The 16,555-nt window shown below is 37.1% G+C and overlaps 1 protein-coding gene across 2 annotated transcripts in view; it reads left to right on the top strand.

Annotated features, from left to right (window-relative positions):
- ITGB1 (integrin subunit beta 1) overlaps positions 1-16,555 on the top strand; it is a 52,544-nt gene that overhangs the window by 25,931 nt on the left and 10,058 nt on the right. For both annotated transcript variants that reach the window (XM_072651942.1, XM_072651941.1), the window contains exons 4-14: positions 2,060-2,282; positions 3,233-3,403; positions 4,295-4,533; positions 9,281-9,436; positions 10,847-10,942; positions 11,281-11,370; positions 12,246-12,386; positions 12,480-12,691; positions 14,179-14,417; positions 14,623-14,845; positions 15,426-15,658. In XM_072651942.1, coding sequence (XP_072508043.1) covers positions 2,060-2,282; positions 3,233-3,403; positions 4,295-4,533; positions 9,281-9,436; positions 10,847-10,942; positions 11,281-11,370; positions 12,246-12,386; positions 12,480-12,691; positions 14,179-14,417; positions 14,623-14,845; positions 15,426-15,658 — 2,023 coding nt within the window. The remainder of the gene's footprint in view (positions 1-2,059; positions 2,283-3,232; positions 3,404-4,294; positions 4,534-9,280; positions 9,437-10,846; positions 10,943-11,280; positions 11,371-12,245; positions 12,387-12,479; positions 12,692-14,178; positions 14,418-14,622; positions 14,846-15,425; positions 15,659-16,555) is intronic.

The following is a 16,555-nucleotide window of genomic DNA, read 5'->3' as shown; positions in this document are numbered from 1 at the left end:
CTTTATATTTTGTGCATGATAGATCCCACTCAGTTAAATAAACCTACTAAAGGGAAGGACCTTCTCTCTTTTTTTATCTTTATATTGCTAGCACCTAATAAATATTTTGTACAGAGTAGATATTTGATAAATGTTTGTTGAATTTTAAATCACCTATATTATTGGGAGTATATATTCCAGGTAGCACAAAACCCATGATTCATTTATATTCGACTTTGAAATGCCTTAGATATTTTGACTTTTGTTACAAATAAGTGGTTCTAATTACATATGATTTGACTTAATTGAAAGCTAATTTTCTTTCTCTAAGTATGCAACAAGTAATGGTGATGGAGGTCAGCTAGAAGTGAGGTGAAGCAGTGGGGGAAAGCTCAGTGGTTGTCTATGTATAGAGACACCATCCTACACAATCAGATTATATTAGATCGCACACTCTGACTGATGTAAACAGAGATATCTAAAGAACTGAAATATTTTCTTATGCTCAACTCCACTTGGTTAAACTGGGACCAAGGAAAATAGAGAATGCTGCAGTTTTCTCTAATCAGTCACCCCAATATGCTTGTGAGCATGATGTTTGGTTTTTCCCCTGTCTATCCTGGCTGCAGCAAATGCTTTCTGAAGGAACAGTCTTTATTCTCTTAACCTCCAGCTATTCTAGACATGGGGAGTTGGAAACTGCTCAAAACCCTGTTGCTCCCTTGTAGGAGCAGTTGTGCCAACCAGCTGTTGATTATTCAGAGTGATGTTTTAAAGACTTAGCATACTCAAAACAGTTGACATTTTTTATTATCTAGTCTCTTTATGGTGGGGATTATGTGTAGAATAGGGGAAGCTGTAGTTGGGGATTATCTCTACCAAACTATTTCTGAAATAATTCACAGTTGGCTGTCAAAGAAAAAGGGTTAAAGATATTTTTATATAAGCTCTGTATACAACCTTAACCCTTTTGTGCATTGGTCAGTGTTTCAAAAAGCTTACTTTACTAGTGTGCTTTTTTGTTGTGGAGGATAGTTTTAGTGTGATAATGCCTAGAAGAGTGGAGGTTTGGTTTAGCTTACCTGTCCTTTTAAATTATACAGATAATCTTAAACCATCTCTTCTGTCAAATGCTATTTATATTCTCTTCCCCCCACCCCAGTACAGACTAGCTTGTAAAAACTAATCTATTTTGACTTTTATGTTTTCTTTGATATCTTTACCTTATGCCATGTGATATTTTTTGTGGATAATTAACAAATATTATTAATAGATAATGATGATAATGATAACTATAGCTAACATTTCTATAGTGACTACTGTGTGCCAGGCACTGTGCTAAATGCTTTACACTTAATCTCATTTGATCCCCTCAAAACTGAGGAAACTGAGGCAAACAGATTGAGTGACTTGTCCAAAGTCACACAGCTAGTAAATATCTGAGGCCAGAATTAAACTCAGGTCTTCTTAACTTCAGGTCCAGCATTCTTTCTGCTGTACCACCTAGCTGCCCCATTGAATTGCTAGGTATTAGAAAGCAATGAATCTTAGATTCATTTAGGTTCTTTATTTCTACAAAAATAAGAGAATGGAGATAGGATTGTTAAAACACAACTTCCTTTGGAATAAATAGTCATTTTTTTCTTTTTTTAAGAAAAAACAAGTTTTACTAATTTTTTTTAAAATACTGCTGTCATTACCCAGTAATCCCTACACCCAGATGAACATATTTTTATGTCTGTCTGACAGTATATACCTCATTTTATACCTGTAGTTCCCTGGAACCAAGATTGATCAATGCATTGGCCCAAGTTCTGATGTCTTTTCCTATTGCTTTTTCTTTAAATTATTGTGGTTGCATATATTCTCTTGGTTCTGCTTACTTAACTCCTTTTTAGTTCACTTAAGATTTCCCAAGGTTTTCTAAAGTACAAGTTCTCATATCTGGACAGGGAAGCTTGTTTTAAAAAGTCAGAAAATTAAGTAAATACCTAGTGTGGAATTTTTTGTGTAATGAACAATATTGCAGCTTGTGATTATTTTTGCCATAACTTCTCATATATATGTATATATGATTTAGTCATTTTTACAAGAGGGAATGCCTACTTCTGCCCGGTGTGATGATTTAGAAGCATTAGAAAAGAAAGGCTGCCGTCCACAGGACATAGAAAATCCTCGAGGCGACAAATATATCCAGAAAAATAAAAATGTGACAAATCGCAGTAAAGGTACAGCAGAAAAACTCCAGCCTGAAGATATTACTCAGATCCAACCACAGCAACTAACCTTAAAGTTACGTTCAGGTACGTGAGTCTTTAATGGGTCAGTGTCATTGTGACTTCCCTTGTGATCCAAATTTCACAGGTACTGCTGAGGACTGATTTTCATAAATCGATTTGGCATTCTCTTATGGACAAAGAACATATTGAATTTTAGGAATTAACTCATTTTTAACAGATATAGTAAAGAGATATCCGTAGCTCCTTACTTAATTTAATACTTCAAAAGAACTCTTTACTTCAGTAGTATGCTGGTGCTTATGCTCCAGTGAAATGGATTATCTCTCCTTTAGGTACAGCCCCACCACCATGCTTTTAGTAGATGGTTTTAGGAGTTACTGTGACCAAAAACGTTGTCATTCACTAAATTAGTTTACTGGACCTGTCAGAGCTTATACTGATAAGCTTTCAGAAAAAAACCTGGAGTCATCTTCATACCACAGTAAGATATCTAAGTCTGTAGAGAAGGCAGTGTATAGATTTTACAGGAATGATATAAAATGAATGAATTAGTCTTTCCCTCAGGAAGCTTATGGTTACTAAGAACTTACTGTCCTGGCAGAGTCACTATTTTAGACATGATTTCTAAGCAAAGTGTCACTGTATAAAATCTGACAGCAAGATAATAGAGACAGTTTTAGAAACTAAAATGAAGTAGAGCTAACGCTTGCATCTATTATTTTGTTATATCCTACTTTCATATCCTACTTAAATCTTACTTTCTAGTACTGTAAAAGAATGCTTCTATTTTAATATCTGCATTAGTCATTCAGTAACTAATAGAATAAACCATAAACTTTCAGTAGAAAGAGTAACAATAATAGATGAAGTGAATATAATGTTGATCAAATATTGAATGTGAATATGAAGTAAATATAATGTTGATCATCGGATTATTTTCATTTTTTATATTGGTGTACTTGGGGCTTCAAGTAACTTAATTTGATTTCTTTTTCTAACATTTGCCTTATTAGGAGAACCACAGACATTTACATTAAAATTCAAGAGAGCCGAAGACTATCCTATTGACCTCTATTATCTTATGGATCTCTCTTACTCCATGAAAGACGACTTGGAGAACGTGAAGAGTCTTGGAACAGATCTAATGTATGAAATGAAGAGAATCACTTCAGATTTTCGAATTGGTAAGTGTTAGAAAGATACAAATGGATTTGATTTTAATTCCACCACATAGAAAATATGCATCTTTTCACAGCAGTTACAAAATCTCAAAAATAAACAAATAGATGCTTTCTTTTCCCAAGACAAAATCAGAATCCCCTTTACTATGTCTCCTTTAGAGCTCAGAATTGTTATCTCCTGGACACCAAACTCATTTTGACCTAGGCTGCCTTTTCACAGCAATCTCATTTCTGATTTGTCCATATTTTCCATTTCATACATACACATCTCATTTCATATCTTTTTCATTTCTTACCTCCTTGTATGTACTACTGGAGCACCAAGGACTACATGTTGAAATTACCACACATATATATATATATATATATATATATATATATATATATATATATATATATATATAACTTTTAGAAATCTCATAGTAGTTGTTTGGAAAGACTAGTTCTTTCTCTGCCTGTCTCTCTCTCTCTCATTAATCTATTTCTTAAGGAAAGGCTGTTCTTCCCAGATTTTTCTGTTGCTTAAACATCTGATGGGTTGGTGAGGGGAAGCCAAGCTGAGAAAATTTGGAACTAGCTATCCATTTCTTGCTTTTATTCATATAACAAGCATTATTGATGCACACAAGGTCTAAACTAAGCTCTTTGTGATGAGAAGATAAAGAGTTTCCAAAAAAAAAAAGCTTCCCAGGTTTTCTTGAGTGGTTTAGATTCAGAACATCAGACATACCCATATTGAAATTTAAATGCAAAAACACCTTTCACAGCCAGTATGCTAGGAAAACAAAGGGTTTTTGTTTTTCTAAGTATTGACATGGAAATGTTGACTTGAATATAACAAGTTATTACTGGTATTTTAAGTTTTAAACCCACAAATTATCATTTTTCCAATAGGATTTGGTTCCTTTGTGGAGAAAACTGTGATGCCATATATTAGTACGACACCAGCTAAACTCAGGAATCCTTGCACAGGCGACCAAAACTGCACCAGTCCATTTAGCTACAAAAATGTGCTCAGTCTTACAGATAAAGGGGAAGTATTTAATGACCTTGTAGGAAAACAGCACATTTCTGGCAATTTGGATTCTCCAGAAGGGGGATTTGATGCAATCATGCAGGTTGCAGTTTGTGGAGTAAGTACTTAATCTTTTCAATTGGTTACAATCCCATTTTCAGTCAGCAGAAGCAATAAGCATATACCCACATTATACTTTAGCCTCCCAGAGTTGTATAGTTTAATGCCATGTAGGTACTGTGTGACAAAAACATTATTACAGTAATGATTACAATGATTGTTATAATTCCACTTACAGGGGAGGGTAAGTTTGAAGTCCTCATTACATAAGGTTTCAAAAATCTATTTTTCAGTGATTTTGAAACAGTAGAGGAACCCAGCCAGAAATCCTGATTCTCGAGCTTGTGTCCTCTCCCCACTCCTCCTTTCTTAAAAAAAAAAAAATAGTTGTCCCAGGTGTCCTGATATTGTGGTGCTCTTTCCTTTCTGGCTTTGTGTCATCAGAAGAGCTTTGGAAGAACAAAAGCTTTGGGGGGCGGAGCCAAGATGGCGGAGTAGAAAGACGCACATACACATAGCTCCAAACCCACAACCCACAGAACGGCTAGAGGGGACCAACCCATGGTGAATTCTGCACCCAGACGCCACGGAATATTGGAGTGAGGGAGATTTCTGTTCCGGAGAGACCTGCAAACCTCTCGCGGGGGGTCCTTCGCGCTGTGGACTGGGCGCCGGGACTGGGAGCTGAGTGCAGCCCTGCAGCCGCCGCGACACCGTGAGGAAAAGATCCGAACGGGCTACGGGGACGAGATATCCTGCGGCCACGAGGGTCCCTCCACCCACAGAGGGACCTGCAAACCTCTCGCAAAAGGTCCGTCGCGCTGCAGACACAGAGCCCAGCCCGGACCTGCGGCGGCCGCGGCTCCGAGAGGTACAGATCCGAGCAGGCTTTAGGGACAGGATCTCCAGCGGCGGCACAAGCCCCCCCATCCACAGGTGACGAGGGTTGGTGAGAGAGTCTCTGGCTGGTCGAGAGGGGAGTGGGGTGCCCCCATGGCTCGGCCCCCCCCCCCCCCCCCCAGATAGAAGCTGAGAGGTGGCTGCAGACAGGGGCTCCCCAAGAGGGCGGGAGCCTGGATCCATTGTGGAAGGTCTGTGCATAAACCCCCTGAGGGAACTGGGCCTGAGAGGCAGCCCTGCCCCGACCTGACCATCTGAACTTAATTCTCACACTGAATAGCAGCCCTGCCCCCGCCAAAAGCCCTAAGGCAGGAAGCAGCATTTGAATCTCAGTCCCCAAATGCTGGCTGGGAGGACCAGGAGGCGAGGTGGGTGTGAGGAGAATATTCAGAGGTCAAGCCACTGGCTGGGGAGAATGCCCAGAAAAGGGAAAAGAAATAAAACTATTGAAGGGTACTTTCTCGGAGAAAAGACACCTCCTCCCTTCCTTTCTGACGAGGAAGAACAATGCTTACCATCAGGCAAAGACACAGAAATCAAGGATTCTGTGTCCCAGCCCACCCAATGGGCTTAGGCCATGGAAGAACTCAAAAAGAATTTTGAAAGTCAAGTTGGAGAGGTGGAGGAAAAACTGGGAAGAGAAATGAGAGGGATGAAAGAGAAGCATGAAAGGCAGATCAGCTCCCTGCTAAAGGAGAACCAAAAAAATGTTGAAGAAATTAACACCTTGAAAACTAGCCTAACTCAATTGGCAAAAGAGGTTCAAAAGGCCAATGAGGAGAAGAATGCTTTCAAAAGCAGAATTAGCCAAATGGAAAAGGAGATTCAAAAGCTCACTGAAGAAAATAGATCTTTCAAAACTGTAATGGTACAAATGGACACTAAGGACTTTATGAGAAAGACAGATATCACAGAACATAGCGTGAAGATTCGAAAAATGGAAGATAATGTGAAATATCTTATTGGAAAAGCAACTGATCTGAAAAATAGAATCAGGAGAGACAACGTAAAAATTCTGGGACTACCTGAAAACCATGATCAAGAGAAGAGCCTAGACATCATCTTCCATGAAATTATCAAGGAAAACTGCCCTGAGATTCTAGAACCAAAGGGCAAAATAAATATTCAAGGAATCCGCAGAACACCGCATGAAAGAGATCCAAAAAGAGAAACTCCTAGGAACATTGTGGCCAAATTCCAGAACTCCCAGGTGAAAGAGAAAATATTGCAAGCAGCTAGAAAGAAACAATTCAAGTATTGTGGAAATACAATCAGGATAACACAAGATCTAGCACCCTCTACATTAAGGGATCGAAGGGCATGGAATAGGATATTCCAGAAGTCAAAGGAACTAGGACTAAAACCAAGAATCACCTACCCAGCAAAACTGAGTATAATACTTCAGGAGAAAAAATGGTCTTTCAATGAAATAGAGGATTTTCAAATTTTCTTGATGAAAAGACCAGAGCTGAAAAGAAAATTTGACTTTCTAACACAAGAATGAAGAGAACCATGAAAAGGTGAACAGCAAAGAGAAGTCATAAGGGACTTACTAAAGTTGAACTGTTTACATTCCTACATGGAAAGACAATATTTGTAACTCTTGAAACATTTCAGTATCTGGGTACTGGGTGGGAGTACACACACACACACACATGCACACACGCACACATACATAGAGACAGAGTGCACAGAGTGAATTGAAGAGGATGGGATCATATCTTTAAAAAAAAAAATGAAATCAAGCAGTGAGAGAGAAATATTGGGAGGAGAAAGGGAGAAGTTGAATGGGGCAAATTATCTCTCATAAAAGAGGCAAGCAAAAGACTCATTAGTGGAGGGATAAAGAGGGGAGGTGAGAGAAAAACATGAGGTCTACTCTCATCACATTCCACTAAAGGAAAGAATACAATGCACACTCATTTTGATAGGAAAACCTATCTCATAATACAGGAGAGTGGGGGACAGGGGCACAAGCAGGGTGGGGGGGAGGATGGAGGGAAGGGCATGGGGAGGAGGATGCAATCCAAGGTCGACACTCATGGGGAGGGAAAGGATCATAAGAGAATAGAAGTAATGGGGGTCAGGATAGGATGGAGGGAAATATAATTAGTCCTATACAACACAACTAGTATGGAAATCTTTTGCAAAACTACACAGATTTGGCCTATATTGAATTGCTTGCCTTCCAAAGGGAAGGGGTGGGGAGGGAGGGAGCTAAAGAAGTTGGAACTCAAAGTGTTAGGATCAAATGTAATGTTCTTACCACTGGGAAATAAGAAATACAGGTTAAGGGGTCAAGAAAGCTATCTGGCCCTACAGGACAAAAGAGAAGATGGAGACAAGGGCAGAGAGGGAGGATAGAAGAGAAAGCAGATTGGTCACAGGGGCAATTAGAATGCTTAGGTTTGGGGGGGGGGAGGGGATAAAAGGGGAGAAAATTTGTAACCCAAAATGTTGTGAAAATAAATGTTAAAAGTTAAATTAAAAAAAAAAGCTAATAATTATTTTAGACAAATTTTAAAAATAAATTTCAAAAAAAATAATGGAAAAAAAAAAAAGAACAAAAGCTTTGGCACTCAATCCCTAATATTAATTTCTATTTTTTTTATGTGTTGTAAGAGGAATCAAGGTGCAAGATAACACTTTGTGCCTGTTGTCTTAAATTAGTAAATGTTATTTTAATTGTTTTTTTTTAATATTTTATGTGTGCCTGTTTGTGTATTTTGTGTTTTCTAATAAAATATGCATAGTTTATATCTTAAAAAGTTAGAATTTATTCTGGAAGATTAGTTTTTCAGTTAGCATGGACTTATAGATGTCCACCAGGGTACTACAGTACATTCAGCACTTAGGGTGTATATTGGGCAAAGGACTGGCAACAGAGTTGAACCTTGGCAGTTTTGAAATAGATGAAGTTGGTCTTTAATACATTCCCCTTTTCTTCCCTTCATCCCCCATTCATTACCCCTATAGGAGCCTAGCATGTGCCCCTTCCTGCTTTCAGTGAACTGAAGTGTTAGTGGTTCGTTAAAATATGACTCCATTCCTGGTGACTCCATTAATGACTCTTTGTATTTCCAAGGGGGACTCTTTAAGGTCAGTCTCTCGAGGTGATTGATGCAAAAATGCTATGACTGCAAAGCTAAAGCTGGGAGAGCATTTACAGCATCTTACGAGTTGTGAGGAACCTCAGAAGTTATTGAGTAAATTCCTTAATTCACAGTGGTGACTGTGCTCCCATCTCCTACTCCCTTTCCAAAGGGAGTACTGTCTATTATCTACTTCCCTCAACCCCTAGGTATAAGAAAATTAAAGAATTCCTAAATAGGAACAGTCTTTACCTTCAAGGAGTTCATACTTTGATTATCTAATTAGGAAGTAAGCCAAGCCAGATTTATTGAGCAGGTCAGGAAAAGTATATGAATGGAATGAATAAGGCTACAAAAAAGCTGTGAATCAGTAATTATACTGGTAGGTTACAACATAAGTAGAGTTTATTGAAGAAATATTCTTAGAAAATGTCCATTTTGAATTACAAGCTCTGAAGAGAAGAGTGTAATATGGTGGCAGTTTAGGCGGAGAAGGAAATGTGAATTATGGTTTGAGGATGGAATATGAGGAAGACATAGCCTGATGAACTAAAGTTTCAAGGTAGTTCACAATTAAGACATGAAGAAAATTGTTATAGGGTTAGTTGGTGGGGTTAAAAAAGAGAATTCCTGTTTGATAGTCTTAGACTTTCTTTGTGATCATCTTTTAGATATTTAAGGATAGGAAAGGCTCCCAGGAATGATAGGGAAAGAGCCCCATAGAGATGAGAAAGAAGACAAAAGAACTGAGAGTTTAAATGTGTGCTGGTTACTTTTGTTTTGTCTTTAACATTCCTTTTTTTCCTTTCAAAGTCATTAATTGGCTGGAGAAATGTTACACGACTATTGGTTTTTTCCACTGATGCTGGGTTTCACTTTGCTGGAGATGGTAAACTTGGTGGAATTGTTTTACCAAATGATGGACAATGTCACCTAGAAAATAATGTGTACACGATGAGCCATTATTATGTGAGTGCTTAATTCCTTCCCTATTAAATTTGTTAACGTTCCACTAAAGAGTTTTTGGGGTTTGGGGATTTTATTATTTTGGTAGGTGTGAGGCCTAACTTGTACTCAGGAAAGCTAGTACTGCTGCTTTTCAGACACATGACTTTGCATCCACTTTCGCCTAGACGGTCATGCTGGGCTTGAGTAAAGAAGATGCTTGCTGTTTCTTCTCCACTCTCATGTATTCACATGTAGACCACTGTCATGTGGATTATAGTAGATAAAATTTTCCTTTTCCTTTCTCATCTCAGTCTAGAACTTGCTGATTGTTTTGGACAGTATGTTTTACTTCAGCATGAATTCACATTATACTCTCACCTCCTCTTTCTTTGATTTTCCTAGCTCCTGTTTAAGACACGTATCTCAAAGAATATTTTTTAATGATTCTTCTGATTTTTTCTTATCTTTGGATCACCTTTAACAGTAAAGTTTTTGTCCATATTTTTAAGGGACCATTTGAGTTCTCATGTAGTTCTCCTTGTTTCTGCACATTGTGACTCATTCATTACTCTGCGGTTTGCAGAGCCTTCTCAGAGACTTCCATTATTAACTTTTCATGCGATTTGGAGCAGCTTCTTCAAAAGATATTCGTTTTTCTAGTCATTCACTTTGTGAGATAGTTCCTTTAAATATATTTCTCAGCAGTTAATGGTTCATATTCCCCAAAGCCTTGCATTCATGGAAGAAACACTTCTTCGGAAGAGTCAAAGGATGCTCTAATTATCTGTCTTTATCAGTATTTAAAAGGATCTGTTCTTTTCCTTTGGTAGGGCTGTTCCCTTCATTGATATGTATCATAAGTACTCCATACCTTAGAAGATGGCTTCATAAGTTACCGTAGCCAAAACAACCTAGTAGTCAGCCTTGTACTGATGCCCTTGTCTGTACTTATATGGGTTAGTCTTGGAATGAGTGGCTTTCAATTGCCTGCCAGGTCTAATCTCAAAACTTTTCTGGTTTCATATAAATCCTGCTAGAGATTTTAATCCATTGACATTTAGCCTTTGAGAATCCCGGGTTAATTACACACCATAATAACGTTTGAAGCAGGAATTTAGTGGAAAGGTGCTCTCCCACCCAAAGCAAATTGATATAAAGGTTGTGAATTTTATAGTGCCCCTAAAATTCGTAGAGTATTTGAGTTGGGCAGGATCCTAGAGGTTATCCAGTCTTCAGTAGCACATGCTATGTTTCTGATACTTTGGAATGCATACTAAAGTAGAGAATTTTATAGAATTACCCACCTTGAGTTGATACCTTACATACTTTATCATATCAATAATTTCTTACTTTCAAAAATTACTAGAAAATCAGTGTGGATTAGTAGATTATAGTTACATTTTAACCAAATACTGATCCTTTACTTTCTAGGATTATCCTTCTATTGCTCACCTTGTCCAAAAACTCAGCGAAAATAACATTCAGACAATTTTTGCAGTTACAGAAGAATTTCAGGCTGTTTACAAGGTAAATATATAGTGATTATGTTTGCTTTAAAACAAGGTATACATGCATATCTTTATTGTTCAATGAAAAAGCAAAAAAAGTATAAATTAAACTCTCGGAAAGTACTCCCAGGGCAAACTGGTAAAGTTACAGGTTGTAGCTTAATCACTTTTTCAAAATTTCTTTATGTCTGGCTCTCAAATATTTAGGCTAGTCATCTGAATTAATTCACCCTGGCATTTAGTTTTCCAAATTTAATATGTATTAAAAACAGGTGTTAGGTATTTTTGGTGCATGGTGGTATGATAAATGTGTTTATGCTTTACATGTGTTTTATATTTTATATTGTCTCTGTTAAGGAACTGAAGAATTTGATCCCCAAGTCAGCAGTAGGAACATTGTCTGCAAATTCCAGCAATGTAATTCAGCTGATCATTGATGCGTACAATGTAAGTAACTGAAGTTAATTTTTCTTCATAGCCATTTACAGTATGTCATGTTAAAAAAGAAGTTGTTTCACTCATCTCCTATATAGACAGTGTGGAAAACTGAGAAACTTTCTAGTTCAAATCCTGGAAAAACGTTGCAGTCTTCTGGGCTTTGTTGGTATTTTATTACCCTAACTCTAACAAAAAAATTAGACAAAAATGTCTTGTTTAGAGTCATCACTAAAAAAAAAAAATCTGAATATTTAATGGTTGGTCTTTTGCTAATCAGTCAAGCACTTTAATAATAACTTTAATTCATGTTCTATCTTTACCCCAGAGGATACTTGCCTTCAGCTTGAGATAAGATTCACTTCCTGACTCCACTGAATCTTTGTCCATTTCTTCTTTGCTATTTACAGAGGACAGAGCTTCCTGTTTCCAAGAATCATGTTTATGTCTCACCTGTACCTTTTGTTTTTGCCTCTGGAAGAAGATTTCTTCAAAATTGAAGAAAAATAATTTTTTCCTTTTATGGTTCTGTCCTACATGTTTTTAAGGATGTAATAAACATGGTTGCTTAACAAATATTTGTTAAAAATTTATGCTAATTGGCAGAAAACAATAAAATAGAAATATGTTCTTTAAAGAAATCCTGCCTAGTTGCATTTCAAAATAATTTATGGAAGAGGATTTTTTTTGTGAATCCAAGTCCACTGAATTTAATAGATTTAGATTTTTTTCTTAGATTTTAGATTTTTAATTTTGATTTTGATTTTTTAATACTAAAAATATTTAACTTTAATGCTAACTAGTTTAATATCAATAATTTTAATAGTTAATTTTAGATTGTTTATAAATTAGAATTTCTTTTTCACTGAAATTTATCTTTATTTTAGTCCCTGTCTTCAGAAGTCATTTTGGAAAATGGCAAGTTGCCAGAGGGAGTAACAATAAATTACAAATCTTTCTGCAAGAATGGAGTGAATGGAACAGGAGAAAATGGAAGAAAATGTTCCAATATTTCCATTGGTGATGAGGTGGGTGAGGATCACTTATTTAAGGTCGAGTATTGGATAGGGGAGAAGGCAGACACATAGCAGTGACATAGCTATTCCTTCCTTATCTTACAGGTTCAGTTCGAGATTAGCATAACTTCCACCAAATGTCCTACGAAAGATGGGGACCCCATTGACCCCATCGTCAGAATTAAACCTTTGGGTTTCACTGAAGAGGTAGAGATTACACTCCAGTTTATCTGTGAATGTGAGTGCCAGAGTGCAGGTCTGCCGAATAGTCCGGAATGCCACGAGGGCAATGGAACGTTTGAATGCGGTGCCTGCCGGTGAGCGGGGGCTGCTCGGGGATCTGCTGAGAAGCAGAGAATCTCAGCTTTGTCTTTGCATCTGGTACTTTGTATGTAATAAGTGCTTGTTGAATTGAATTTGTTGGTTGAATTATTACTCATAAAACTTTAATATCCCTCTTTTTGCCTATTTCCAAAGTACCTGAAGAAAACCCAACAGTATCAACAAATGGTTTAATTGGCAGGAAGAAATACTCTTAAATAGAAACCAGTTTAACAGTAAAACTGTGTTACAGTTTTTATTTCTTTTCCAGCTTTTTTAAAATCCTTGCATTTCATTCAGAACAAAAAACTGAGAGAAATTAGCACTTTCTAATAAAATTGTAAGTTGAATTTTTTGAAGTCAAATATGTATGTATGAAAATGAAAAAAGCAATGATTTTCTTTTGAATTTCATTTTTAAGTTTATTAGGTGTTTTTCAAATTAAAAACAAAACTCTTAGGAAAAGGATCATATTCTAAAATCAGTCTTTATCCTGAAAACATTAGAAGTGGGAAGCATCAGTAAATCAGCAAGCATTTATTAAGTGCCTAATAGGTGCCAAACACTGTATTAGGTGCTGGAGAATACAAATACAATGGATGTAATAATCCTCACCCATGAAGATCGTATGCATTCTGTTGGGGAAAACAAGTATGTCAATAAGAAAAGAAAGAATATACAGAGTAGTCAAGAGGGAAGAGCACCACTAGCTGTCAGGAGGAGGGAACTGGGGGGCATCAGCAGCCCTTGAAGGAAGATAGCCTCAGAGAGTTAGAGGGGAGGAAGGAGAGTGTTCCAGGCCTCAGGATCCTCCAGTAGAAAGGCATGAGATACAGATGGAGTGTGGTCTGAGAGGAACAGACAGAAGGCCTGTTTGACTAGATCACAGTGTGAGGGAAGAATATCAGTTTGATTCTAAACTACAAATATAAGTTGAAGAAAACAAGAAAGAAGAAATTGCTCTTTTACAGTCTATACTATCTTTTATAATCTTGAATATATTATATGCTCTAAATTTTCAGAAACAAGGCATCTTATTTTCAGTCACCTGTAGGTATTATGATTTATTATTTAATGTAATAATATTACTATTAATAGCAGGCAGTCACTTAGACATAAAATTGTCTTACTTGGGAAATTTTCTTTTTCATTCTCTTGCTTTACCACTTCATTATATTCAAAACTTCCAATGACTTTGAGCATCAGTGGCCTGAAAATATACATTATTGGATTGTTTTCACTCTGAGTTTAAAATGCTGATACATTCTAAGTTTCATTTCCTTCAGGACCAGTACCAGAGACCCATATTGATCTATAAGACTGGTCTAAATGTAGAGAGAATCTTTGTTATCCAGAACTACTTACTCTTCGAGTTCTTTCCCACCAGTATAATTTCCATCTTCATCAGGACTTCCATCTGACTCATTCTTATAAGTTTTTTTATTTCATAGAGTTTAATCATTAATAATTGGCCTTCCTTCAGGTGCAACGAGGGACGTGTCGGCAGGCACTGTGAATGTAGCACAGATGAAGTAAATAGTGAAGACATGGATGCTTACTGCAGGAAAGAGAACAGCTCTGAAATTTGCAGCAATAATGGAGAATGTGTCTGTGGACAGTGTGTTTGTAGGAAGAGGGATAATACAAATGAAATTTATTCTGGCAAATTCTGCGAATGTGACAATTTCAACTGCGATAGATCCAATGGATTAATTTGTGGAGGTAAGAATGAGTGTGGAAATTGTGCTCTGCACCTGATCATATTTGAAGCCTTTAACTTGGTGAAGAACTGGTAGGTTCTCCAGAATAAAGGTCGTTTTCTGCATTGGTGAGTACTTTACCTCTACGCAGTGGCAGGGATAGAGATTTTTAAGGTGCTAGTGCAATTATGATATTGTCATGTGAAATGTCAAATTTTGAATTGCAGGCAATGGTGTTTGCAAGTGTCGAGTGTGTGAGTGTAACCCCAATTACACTGGCAGTGCCTGCGATTGTTCTTTGGACACCTCTTCATGTATGGCGTCAAATGGGCAGATCTGCAATGGCCGAGGAGTGTGCGTGTGTGGCTCCTGTAAATGCACCGATTCTAAATTCCAAGGGGCAACTTGTGAGATGTGTCAGACTTGCCTTGGTGTCTGTGTTGAGCACAAGTGAGTGTTCCTTAGTAACTGTTAGCTCTCCGTGGACTCTGTCACACACTAAGCTGGCCTCTTTCTTACCACTTGCAGTAAAAAGGTATAAATTATGAGTACAGCTAAATATTGCATCCTGTAGAAGACCAATCTAGAATGTTTATCTAAAGTATTCTTCTTATATTATTTCCCTCTAATTTAAATGTAAAGTAACAGAATAACAGTGCAACATTTTGATTCCATTTCTCATTCAATCAAAGCAGCTACATAAGTTGAGTTTAACTCTTTACTTGTACACATAAGTTGAAAACTAACTTTTAAGACATAGCCAGGTGATCATATCTGCCAACAATCTAGCATCTCTATAACCCATGATTCCCTTTCAAAAGTGCACCATTGGCTTTCTTTTAGACAAATGTCCTTTGCTGGTCAAGAAACCTACCTGTAGACGTTGTAGTGCCTACCTGTTTTAATGTTCCTTTTCTGATTAAGCTACTATTTTTAAAATTCAGAAATGTTCAATTAATTGTTATCATTTTACGTGCTTGAGAAATTATTTCAGACACATTTAAAATGTTACAAATTTGTGTCTTCACAGAGAATGTGTTCAGTGCAGAGCTTTTGAAAAAGGAGAAAAAAAGGACACATGTGCAAAAGAGTGTTCATACTTCAACATTACCAAAGTAAAAAGTCGAGAAGACTTACCCCAGCCTGGCCAGCGGGAGGCCCTGTCCCACTGTAAGGAGAAGGATGTTGATGACTGCTGGTTCTATTTTACCTATTCAGTCAGTAGAACTAATGAAGTTGTTGTTCATGTAGTGGAGACGCCAGGTATGAATCTTGTGGTTTCAGAAGGTCCTCTTGATTGCCTGTCATTTTTCATTCATACATGTCTGTTATCAAATTTCTCAGTATTCAGAAAAGATTCCCAAAACCCAGTTTGAAGGGAATTTGTAAGAATTTGTTGAAAAATGTAAAATTTGAAGTAAATTATGTTTAATTTACAGAATGACAAAGCTTAATATTACAGCTTAAGTAGGAAAAGGAAATCTTACATAAAATATATTTAGACAAAAATTTGACCCTGACTTATCAGAATGAAAACTCTATAAGTCATTTGTGTTGCAGATATGTTACAAAGAAGGATCATTCTCAGCGATTTTAACATTCCTAACTCATCTCCATTCCATGTATGGAAAAACCCCCCTCTCCCTTCCATGCCCCAGACTGGAAGACACCATTGTTATGGTGCTCTGGCCCCAACATTGATTGGATTGGTCTCATTCTACTTCTCTGTCTGTACTATATTGCTGAGTATGAATGCCAAGATATGGGCTGGGCACTGGGAGAAATGGGATAAATAAGAATGCCATCTCAGGTCATGCTAGAGAAAACACAAATATTACTGGATTTGCCCTATATTAAGTTACAGATTGGCAACAGAAACTCAAATCCTGACTGAAGACCCTAGGTCCTCCTTTTGTTCCATATGTTGTTCCACTTCACTAAGGAGGAAAGGAAAAAGAGTGCATCTGTCCTTAAGTCAAAAAAAAGAATTATCTGTTGTTTCCTTGAAAATGCCAGTGAATAGTGATGTCACTTTGAGATTCTATATTGATTTTTAATTCACAAGTTTCTTGAGTTAAAGAAATAAAAAAGAATTTGATGAAGGAAAAAGGCAGATCTAACATATTTCTTCTGTGATCTGCCATTTCCTAGTGCCATGCC

This window comes from Notamacropus eugenii, chromosome 3 (assembly GCF_028372415.1).
Source record: "Notamacropus eugenii isolate mMacEug1 chromosome 3, mMacEug1.pri_v2, whole genome shotgun sequence".
Classification (NCBI taxonomy): domain Eukaryota; kingdom Metazoa; phylum Chordata; class Mammalia; order Diprotodontia; family Macropodidae; genus Notamacropus; species Notamacropus eugenii.
Note: the sequence above shows the minus strand (reverse complement) of the source record. Positions and strands in the feature narration are given on the sequence as shown.